Source organism: Lolium rigidum, chromosome 6, assembly GCF_022539505.1.
Source record: "Lolium rigidum isolate FL_2022 chromosome 6, APGP_CSIRO_Lrig_0.1, whole genome shotgun sequence".
NCBI classification, from domain to species: Eukaryota; Viridiplantae; Streptophyta; class Magnoliopsida; order Poales; family Poaceae; genus Lolium; species Lolium rigidum.
Genome location: NC_061513.1, coordinates 36,716,983 through 36,728,305, shown reverse-complemented (window position 1 = coordinate 36,728,305; position 11,323 = coordinate 36,716,983). Strand labels below are relative to the sequence as shown.

Below are 11,323 nucleotides of genomic sequence, written 5' to 3'. Positions count from 1 at the left end.
TATCCTTTTCATGCACTTGATTGAGAATCTGCGAAAGATCCCAGGGTGTTGAAAAATCAAATCCCTGCTATTGACACTTGCGCCACGATTTGCACCTTGACACAGGTAAAGAGTAGGAAAAAAAAAATCAAATTCATCCGTAGGCATGATGTTGCATCACTCAATTTGCGCCAGATCCATCGTCCCACCTATCACCTGCTGCCACCATGAATAGAACCAGATGAGGCGACGCCAGCAGAGAAGAGGGATAATCCAAGGGGGCGGCCATGGGCGCGATGGCGCGCTCGGCGGCCCAATGTACAAGGGTTGCATTATACCCTTTTGTTTTTCTTCTCTGCAACCCACAATACTGATCCCATCAGACGCGACAGAGGATGGCGGCCAGGGGAAGCGCCATGTCTCTTACACAGCACTGCGAGTGCCCGCAGGTAGGTGTCAAAACCATGCGCAAAGGGGATTTTTAAACATGTGCGAAGGGCAGTTCTGTACAAGTGATAATTCATATCCGGGTCTGTATTTTTTTCGCTTATGTGTAGAACGAATTTGGAGGCAAGCATGGTAGGATATTGGACTCATTAACTTATCGAACGCTTGTGTCAATGAGCGAATTTGTGTCTGGCCTTTTGTTCATCCATAGTTCTGACGTGACTTGGTGCCGCCAGGTTTGGTTTGCTGTTTTCATGTTCTGTTTTTTTGCTTGCAAACTTCTTTCCAGAAGTACAAGCATGATTCAACGGTACACCGTCTGCTAATACGAAACTTGATTTATGTTAATTTAACAACCGGCGAAATTGCTAAAATGTAGCAAACACACGTGTACATATTTCATCATTTCTGTAAGACACGCAAGTTGACATATCTTTCTAACAAATACTGTACATACTGTACCACAGGAATATACGCATATGAAGAACCATTTTGTTTACTTGCAACATTTACTTCAATTCATCATTTCTCTTAATTGCCGAAAGCTAAGGCTTAAGTACTGGTCGCATCTGATTAGTTAAGTCATTATTGAGCATGTGGTCCTGTATTGTCGAGTTCGTTCTGTATATAGGTGACATTGTTCTTCAGGAAGCCAGAGTACCAGCCAGCAGAGAGCCTTGCTTGCCGTGGCAGCGCCTTGTCCTCAAAATCGACACGGTGAAGGCCATACCGTGACTGGTACCCTCCTATGAACTCGAAGACGTCTAGGAAGGACCAGACGAAGTAACCTTTTACGTTAGCTCCATTCCTGCAGAGCAAGATTACGTCAGGATACATGTCTGAACCGTCTTGGGGATTTTTGTTGTAGGAATGACTAACCTTAGTGCCTTCAGTGTGCTACCCATGTATGTCTTCAGGTATTCTACCCTGTCGGTGTCGTTGAGAGTGTCATTCGATGCATTACCTGAAAAGATGGATGACAGGACAGTGAGATATTGTTAAAACTTCAATGAACAAGAAGCCGTGATGTGTGCACAAACATTGCCGTAATTTTATCAAGATATAGCTGAACCAAAACATTGAGGAACACAGAAATCATATATTCGACTTGCCATTCTCCTGGACATAAATAGGAAGGTCGCTGTAGGCTTCTGATAGGTAGTGCAGCACAAATTGCAATCCTTCCGGGTCACTTGGAGAAGCTGAAGGGACTTGCTGCAATTCAAAGGAAATTTTGGTATGTATCTTGTGTTACATTATAATTCTTCATATGACATATTAATATTTAAAATAGTTGAAGCCAGTAGCATCTCTGAGAAACACGGTTGAAACTTTTACCTTGCCACTTGGTCGTTCTGTTCTAGAAGCTGCACCACAGAAATGAATATTGTGTTAGTATTCTGACAGTAGATTTCTCAGATTTGTGTGTATACTTGCTAAGAAGCAACAAATTATTATATATGTAAAAGTTATTTTTCCTTAATATGTTATACAAGATAACTGAATCCAATTCCCATTCCTTCTGCTAAGAAATTGTGAACATTTTATAAACTGGGCGTTTAATTACCTCTCTGGTTAACAGACATGTCTGCTGAATAGTCGCGGATGCCTTTGTCTAAAGGACGATCATTAACATACATGGAATAGTAGTGATTTATTCCTACGAAATCAACAGCACCCTTGACAAGTTGAGATTGGGACTTTGTGAAAGATGGTAGGCGAGCCCCAGCATTTGTCTTCATCACTGCTGGATAATCTCCAGATGCAAAGGGCTCTAGTATCCTAGAAAGATCCACACGTTGATTATCTCGCTGCTTTTTGCACATTCCAGATTAAGAAAATAAATTTAGGAGTCAAAATAGCATACCACCCGAACACGAAGTCTAGGTATCTTTTAGCTGCTTCTAGATCCGCATTAGAGTTCGTCATAGGATAACTCCAAGAAGAGTAAACATTTATGCCGACAACTCCCTTTTGTGCAGCCTACATGCGAGACTCTTTTTATGTACGCACAAATATTTGCATGTGAAATGCATCATACAAAACCAAAAGAAGTGTGTTTTTATGGTCACTGCGGTCTTATGCCTAGAAAGTACAATAGAACATAACAATCTTGTACACAGAAATTATAATCATAGTGACACTAATATATATTACAATTAACTAATAGTAGTTTCTACATGAATAATAACTAGATAATACTGGTGTTTATTAATTAATCACAGATACTAACGTAAATCTAAACTAATGATCCTTAAAAAAGAGGAGTAATGTACTCGCAAAAAGGTGATATTGTCAATTTTGTATTAAGATGACTCACTCGATATTTTTCCCTGTATAGTCTAGTAGCTGATGCGTGTGCCAAAATCATGTTGTGAGCTGCTATGTATGGTTCCACGGTAGAGTCTCCCACAGTACATTTTGTTATTCCAAAAGGATCAGAGCAACGTCCGGGTGCAAAGAGTGCGTTATCATAAGATCCTAATGCGCTGACATTAGGTTCGTCTATGGTAGTCCAATATGAAACCCTGTCTCCAAACTCTCGGAAGCACACGTCTGCAAATTCTGTGAAATCCGCCCTGCATTTTGTAGTGCCACTAGTTAGGAAATTGGGGTAGAAATCATCTCATCATTTGCACAACAATTTCAGAGGCCACGTTATTTAGAAAAGAAAACGTTGATTATTTTCACCTCTTGAGGAATTTCAGCGCTACAAAAGAACGTAATGGGAACTTACACAATTGTAGGGCTTAGCCATCCCCCATACTCATCATCCAAAATTTGTGGGAAATCAAGATGGCAAAGCATAACATGAACTTGAATCCCTAAATAATCATGAAGCCACACAGATTCAGAACTTCGGATAGTGGAGGAAAACATTAAATGCTTTTTAACTATGGCATATTTTTGATCGTTGCTCATGTATGATATTGTTATGATTAATACTAATAATAAAGATTGGTAAAAACAACTCTACCATTTTTCACTAGCTCATCTATCAAGTTGTTGTAGTACTCCAACCCTTTTGGATTAATAGCTCCCCTCCCATCTGCAAATCTCAATTTTGAAACCAATGATCAAACATTTTTGGAAACTCTTGAGTACTACAACGTAAATATTATCCAAAGCTTACATACTTGGTATGAGCCTTGACCAGGATATGGAGAATCTGTAAGCCTCTAGGTTAGTGTCAACCATGAGCTTGACATCTTCCTGAAACGTCAGGTGATGTCATTAGTCCAGAAAAAACAAGTTAGAGTATCCCATCTAGAGAATGTTGAGAAAATTCAACAAGAAAAAAACAAGGATGTAGTGTTTTTTCCCAGAGATTAAAGATTAAGTATATGTACAAATATAAATGTGGGCCAGGTAGATTATAACAGTGATTACCTTGTACTTGTGGTACCCATCAGCAGCGACGTCGCCTGTGCTATTATCCGACATTTTCCCTGCCGTCAGAAAGGACAGTATCGTGAAACAAAACAAAATTTTACAGCAGGTCAATAAAATCTTGCGAGGATTCCTTTGGGTTGGTAGGGCTGACGCCAATGGCGGACATTGCCACGTCAACTGGGCGAGGGTGTGTAGGCCGTTGCGGTTGGGGGGGCTAGGTATCCCAGATCTCGCACGAACGGCCATCAGCCTCAGGGTGCGCTGGATCTGGAGGATGCATACCGACCCCCTGCGACCTTGGCGCGGTTTGGACATGCATTTCTCCAAAACAGAACTGGATGTCTTCGCGGCCTCTACCTACATGGTAGTAGGCAACGGGGAATCCTCCCTCTTCTGGGAGGACAGATGGCTGGATGGCAAGTCCATCAAGGAGATGGCGCCGGAGGTATATGCTTTGGTTCCAAAGCGCCGAAGAAAGACGCGCACGGTCCGTGAAGCGCTGCTTAACCGCAGCTGGATCCCCGATATTGTAGGTGCACCGAGCGCCCTAGCACTGTGGCAATACGTCCAGCTATGGGGTAGACTCAGGGACATCCAACTATTGGGGGACGCGGACAGGTTGGTTTGGCGTTGGACGACGGATGGACAAGATTCAGTCGGATCCTGCTATGATACCCTTTTCAGGGGTCAATCATCTCGGGGTCTCGGAAGCTCATCCGGAAATCTCGGGCGCCACCAAGGGTGAAATTCTTTATCCGGTTGGCCTGCCTCGACGGGTGTTGGACGGGTGAGAGGCCGGCACGGCGGGGGCTGCCGCACGCGCCGAGATGCCCGTTGTGTGATCAGTCTACCGAGACCATGAGGCACCTTCTTACAGGATGTTCCTTCTCTAGGACAGTGTGGTTTGAAGTCCTGTCGTGGACCGATCCACCTCAGGCCCACCCACGGCTGAGGGTGACTTCGCAGAGTGGTCGTCGCTGGTGGTGCGGACCGCCCCTCGCCAGCTGCGCAAGGGCACGTCGTCGGTTATCATGCTCACGGCATGGTGGATTTGGAAACACCGGAACGCTGCGGTCTTTGACAATGCGCGACCTTCGGTGGCATCCGTGTTCAACGACATCGCTGCCGACGCGAGGCTTTGGGCGGACGCGGGAGCCCGGGGTGTGCGCCAGCTACTCCCCTAGTCTAGGTTTTTCCTTTTTCTTGGGTCGAGTTGTACGGCGTGGTGTGTCCGTCCCTCGGACTTGTATATAAACTCTCTTTTTCTATCAATGCATCGAAACGCAAGGCTTTTGCGTTTTCGCGAAAAGAAAAAAAACAAAATTTTACCCAGATGCTCAAACTGGGACACAGCCAGGCTTGATCTGTTTGGTCAGAAAACTGACAGTAGGTAAATTACCAGCGTGAGTGAAGGTGTCCCAGATGCTTGGGCTCCTGCCGTCTTCAGCCACAGCACCCTCATACTACAAGTAAATTAATTAAGTCCAAAAAAAGGGTAAATGACACTGAAGCAAATTTACCGGAGCTACGTGGTTGCCGTTCAGAAGAGAAAGCAGAGCAAAGAGGTTATTATGCACAAAAATATATATGTGCTTTAATTTGTGGTTCTTATGCTTCCCTGTAAGAACTGTACTAGTTTGTTTGTTTGTCTTGCTAAAATTGGAAAGCAGGGCCCAGAGAGCCTTTTGTGTGGCTAAAACGTGTGCATGGAACAAGACTAGCTGAAGCGGAACTCACAATCTGGATCAAGATTACTACCTGGTACGCGGATGTGGCGGCTCCGAAGACGAAGTCCCGTGGGAAGTCGCTCCTGGTGAAGCCAAGAACAGTGTCTGCTCGATGGGCAGCAGAACAGAGGAAGAGAAGCAGAGAGAAGAATGTGATGGGAGGCATTGCTGCTGGCTAGTTTGTGTTGCAACCAGATCACCTATACCTTTCTCTGCGGGCACTATTGTATCTATTTATAACCTGGGAGGAGTGATCTCATCTTTGTTAACAGGAGCTTTCATACAGGAGCTAGTTGCGCATCCCCCAGGATAATATCTCTAGATTGGACAATGATGCAGTCTTGCAGATCACCCTATCCATCCCAGCAGCCATTTTGATGCACACATTCAGGGATTCACCGTACACTGCCGCCGCCGTCACCGTTCATTGGCGCTGCAGAACTGGAGTCTCATATACTCTTGTGAGCTTGTTAACTGATAAGGCAGCCCATGCTCCACAACTTTTTCTGAAAGCGGACGTGCTATTGGGCTAGTATCCACTCGGTCCGATTCGTTCTTACCACCAACGTGAAAGAGGCAGCTTGATCGCGAACGACCGTCCAGGCTCAACTAGGGGCCAATTGTTGATTTAGAGCACCTCCAAAAGCATCCCTATATTTTAGGAAGCCAAACCAGTTATAGCAAAGAGGAGAAAGTGATTGTTTAGACTTAAGAGCATCTCTAAGAGCATTGGCATATTTTAATTAGATTGCTAAAATAGGTATAAGAAGAGGGAATGTTAAACAATATTTTTTTTCTTGCTCCAAGAGCATCCCTTGAAAAATTTGCAATCCATTCAATGATATGTTCCCCCGCAAAAAAAAAAAATTATGAGCTCCTTTATTAGTACTTCTTCCCTCGTAGCAAAACGATAGTTCAACAAAGTCACTTCTGGACTCCATGATCTCGCCCGTGATGTGGGCATAGCTTCCCATCGTTTCGTCCTCCAAGCTTCTGGTAACATTATGACAATCACTTGCCACCCTTACACGACGTGCACCAATATCCCGTGCCAAAGCAATGGCCTCCCTGCAGGCTAAAGCTTCCAACGTCTCCGCGTCCGAGCGTCCTGGGAAGATAACCTCAGATGCCCCTCTGAAGAGACCGTTGTCGCAATCTAGCACTTTTATCTATGATTCATTCTAGACTATCTTTTTAACTAAAAAAAGATGAACTGATGAAGAGATGTTCAAGTTCAGAAAAAGGGACAGAGGCTGAGGGACCTAGTCCCACCTAATAGATAGTCACCGCTTCACTGGTTCTTGGGTTCTTGGGGTTCTATTCAGCTTCAGTGATTTGCTTCACCTTTTCCCTTTCCACACCATTGACTTCATGGTGTTATGGATCTACTACCTCCTCATATTAACTGTCGCAGATTTGTCTAGATTCGGATGTAGCCGCTCTGTCGATGATCTGTAGTGTTTCAGAACTGACGATGCACCAAAGTTTAACTGAAAAGCGTTGGTCTGTAGCTGCTCTGTCGATCTATAGGGTTTCAGAACTGCATTTCTTTTTTTGGGACACTCTGTTCTGTACATAGGCAATGGATTAGGATGCAATGGAAATCCATTGCAATAGTATTTGGTTTGGCTTGAGACTGGCCTGAGTCTCAATACTGAATGTAGTATCTCCCATCGTGTAGGGTACTGAATGAACCAAGATTGTGACATACTTCCCTTAAACTGAAACAAACTAGCCAGGCTTCTCTTGGTCTCTGGGTCCCTGAAGGAAAATAAGCTAGTCAGGTTACTTTCAGGTTCCCAACTTAAAATTAAGGCAATGCTTGCAGCGTTGATGAATTGACTGTCGACTTGAGACTTCACACTAGTTACATGTACAACTACCATGAAACTATTAGTGGAGCATTCCTGATAACCGTTTGCATCTAAGTTGAAATGATGCAGATATTTCTAAACAAGGCAACAGGAAGGCGCATAAAGGACCAACCAATGTTACAAGGAGATCATTGCTGGCTTGATATTTAGAAAATATACACCTGGTCCAGGAAATAAATACAACTGCTAGCGTAAGCTCTTGCTGAGTGCTGAGCATAATCTCCATAACTAACCAGATGCAATTGATTCAAGGAGAGAAATAGACTCTGCTGCAAGTAGCGCTCTGAGAAGTTACACAAATTAGGTGGAACTTGCAAGTCAACTTTCAACAATATAACAAGAACAAAAGAAAGAAACACATGCAGATTGCTATTAATTACAAGATGGCCACCAGATAATCTTTTGGAAAAAATCACCAAGATGAAAAGGTAAATACAGACTTGTATTTAACTGGGGGTGGGGGCATAGCACCGCACGATGACCAGATGCAGCAGAGGTTCCAGCTTCAGGGAGACGACTCACGACTGCTCAATCCGCATTGCCGTCCTCACAAAAAACGACCGAAAGGCACGACCATGGCCTCCAGACTTCTTGCTCCCATTTCAGGCAAGTGACACCAGACTGAATTAGCACGAGCTGCACGAGCTTGGACACACAGACAACTGAGCAGAAAGTTCATCTTCAAATAAGAAATTAAGAATAATTCAGTATATCTAGGCATTCGAATCATGTTGCTGACTTACACAAAAATAAGATGCTGAAAACGAATCCATTTATATATTAGAAACATAGACCTTGCCAGACCAGAAGCTACTCCAATAAGTTCATCAACACCTTTGCTGCATATACTTCTCCTTGGATCGGTCGCAGGAGTAGCGTTGCATCATGTGTGAATAGACAGCCTATGCTTCATGTTGTGAATGGAGCAACTAGTATTCACTGTTGGGTCAAAGTCCAATACATGTACATGGTGCAATATGCAGGGAACCCCTCATAAACTGGGAATATACAGTAAAAGGGTCTATACATCACTAACACCCCCCCTCAAATTCATGGTGGATCAACAACACTGAGTTTGGATATAAAGAACCCATGATGTGCTTAGTCTGGGCCTTCGGGAAGAAGTCAGCAAGTTGTAGCTCAGAAGGCACATAATGAAGAGTCCTGCACAGCCTGGCGCACATAGAAGGCATCAACACCGATGTGTTTTGTGAGCTCGTGCTTCACCGGATCACGCGCAATGCTGATGGCACCACTGTCCGATAAGAGAGGAGTCGGGGCGTCAGCAGAAACACCAAAGTCCGCAAGTAACCAGCGTAACCAAGTCACCTCAGCCGTCAATAGAGCCATCGCTCGCAACTTAGCCTCGACACTTGAACGAGAGACTGCAACCTACTTCTTGGTCTTCCAAGCAATGAGAGAGCTACCAAGAAAGACATAGTAGGCAGAAAGAGACTTGCGATCCTCTGGATCGCTAGCCCAGGTAGCATCTGAGTAGGTCTGGAGCTGTAAGGAGCTGGAGCTAGGAAAGAAGAGACGACGGGAGATAGTGCCACGAAGATACCGGAGGACACGAAGGAGAAGACTATAGTGGACACTAGTGGGAGCAGACATGAACTGACTCAGAATGTGGACCGGGTAGGAGATATCCGGACGAGTGATAGCAAGGTAGACAAGGCTCCCAACCAGGTGACGATAGCGAGTTGGGTCCGGAAGAGTATCACCATCAGTGGAGCGGAGGCGGACATTGAGCTCCATAGGAGTCTCGACAGTGCGCTCATCACCAAGAGCGGCACGAGTGAGAAGGTCCTGAATATACTTCTTCTGAGAGATATAGAAGCCATGGGAGGTAGAGGAGACCTCAAGCCCAAGAAAGTAGCGGAGAGGACCAAGATCAGTCATGAGAAACTGATCACGAAGACGGGCCTTGACAAAGGCAATATACTCAGGGTCGTCACCTGTGGTGGTCATGTCATCGACATAAAGAAGAAGGAGAGTCCGACCACGAGAAGATGTGTGGACAAAGAGCGCAGGGTCATGTGCGCTAGGGACAAAACCAGCAGAGGTCACCACAAAGGCGAAGCGCTGAAACCAGGCACGAGGGGCTTGCTTAAGGCCATAGAGAGAGCGCCGGAGACGACAGACCGTGCCATCGGGAATAGAATAGCCAGGAGGTGGCTGCATGTATACCTCCTCACGTAGCTCACCGTTAAGAAAAGCATTCCGCATATCAAGTTGAGAGACAGACCAGTGACGAACAGAAGCAACGGCAAGAAGAGTACGAACCGTGGTCATGTGAGCCACTGGAGCAAAGGTCTCGTCATAGTCACGGCCATGCTCCTGCTGAAAGCCGCGAGCCACAAGACAAGCCTTGTAGCGCTCAAGGGAACCATCAGAGCGAGTCTTGACCTTGTAGACCCACTTGCAGGTGATGGGACGAACAGAGGAAGGAGGAGTGACAACATCCCAGGTGCCCGTACGCTCGAGAGCAGCAATCTCCTCAGCCATCGCTAGCTGCCATTTGGGATGGGCAGCAGCATCCCGATAAGAGGTCGGCTCAAGGATAGCAGAGAGGCCGTAGTGAGTGGGAGAATAGCGATCAGGAGGAGGATGAGGACGAGCACGAAGATGATGAGCCGGCTCAGACGGAGAGGGCATCGCACCAGAGGTGGAGGGCATGTCAGGAGGAGCAGCATCATCCTCACGTGGACGACGGGAGTAGTGAAAAGGGTAGGGAGGGACCACCGTAGGCGAGGAAGGGGACATGGGAGAGGAAGGTGTGGAGGGTGGGGAAGGTGGTGAAGGAGGAGAGGGAGGTGCGAGACTCGGCGGAGCAGGGACCTGAGGCACAGGAGGAGGCGAGTCAGGGAACATGAGAAAAGAGATACCATCCACCGAGAAGGAAGAGGAGGAGGGACGCGGGTAGAAAGGATGGGACTCATCAAAAGTGACATCCCGAGATATGCGCATCCGACGATCAATAGGATCCCAACACTTATATCCCTTGTGCTCAGGGTTGTAGCCAAGGAAGACACACTCAACAGATTGAGCAGTCAGCTTGGTGCGTTCGCGTGGAGCAAGAAGAACATAGCAAACGCAACCAAAAAGACGAAGGGTCGAGTAATCAGGAGTGTGACCGATGAAGACGCTCAAGAGGAATACCACCCTGCAAGGCTGTGGAGGATTGAAGGTTGATGCGATAGGTGGAAATAGACACAGCCTCAGCCCAGAAGTGAGGAGGAAGAGAGGCAACGATCATCATCGCACGAGCCGTCTCAAGCAGGTGGCGATGCTTGCGCTCAGCCACGCCATTCTGGGCATGGATGCCAGGGCAGGAGAACTGGGCAAGAGTGCCCTGCTCAGCAAGAAAGCCACGCAACAGCTGGGAGATATACTCACCAGCAGAATCAGCCCGAAAGACACGTATAGGCGTGGAAAACTGAGTATGGACCATGGCAGCAAAACGCTTATATATCGAGAGAACCTCGTTGCGAGAAGTCATAAAATAGATCCAAGTGTGGCGAGAGAAATCATCGATAAAAATAACATAGTAGCGTTGCCCCCCCGGGAAGCAAAGGGAGCGGGACCCCATACATCAGAATGGACCAAATCAAAGGGACGCTGAGATACATACTCACTAGTAGGATAAGGTAACTGACTTTGTTTACCAAGCCTACAGCCATGACAACCCTGAAGCATGACATCTCCTGAGACAGGCCCCAGAAGACCTCGACGAAGTAAAGACGACAAGCGAGAACCACAAAGATGACCGAGACGATGATGCCACTGCTGAAAGGAGGCGGTAGTGGAAGCAGCAAGCACACGTGGTGCAGTCGGTGAAGTGGTGGAAGAAGGAACATGAAGTCAGTCAAGCTCCCAAAGTCCCTGGGAGTCACGGCACCG

General features: G+C 46.2%; 1 protein-coding gene across 1 annotated transcript; it reads right to left on the bottom strand.

Moving 5' to 3' along the window:
* Window positions 1–800: 800 nt before the first annotated feature.
* Window positions 801–5,761, bottom strand: LOC124661076 (beta-glucosidase 5-like). Its single transcript, XM_047198938.1, has 13 exons — window positions 5,578–5,761; window positions 5,219–5,282; window positions 3,817–3,875; window positions 3,564–3,639; window positions 3,404–3,475; window positions 3,164–3,251; window positions 2,747–3,005; window positions 2,294–2,409; window positions 1,994–2,208; window positions 1,765–1,793; window positions 1,539–1,641; window positions 1,306–1,390; window positions 801–1,234 (listed from the first exon to the last, which is right to left on the bottom strand). The coding sequence occupies exons 1-13, from the start codon at window positions 5,710–5,712 to the stop codon at window positions 1,012–1,014; spliced, it is 1,524 nt and encodes a 507-aa protein (XP_047054894.1). The 5' UTR covers window positions 5,713–5,761; the 3' UTR covers window positions 801–1,011.
* Window positions 5,762–11,323: the final 5,562 nt, after the last annotated feature.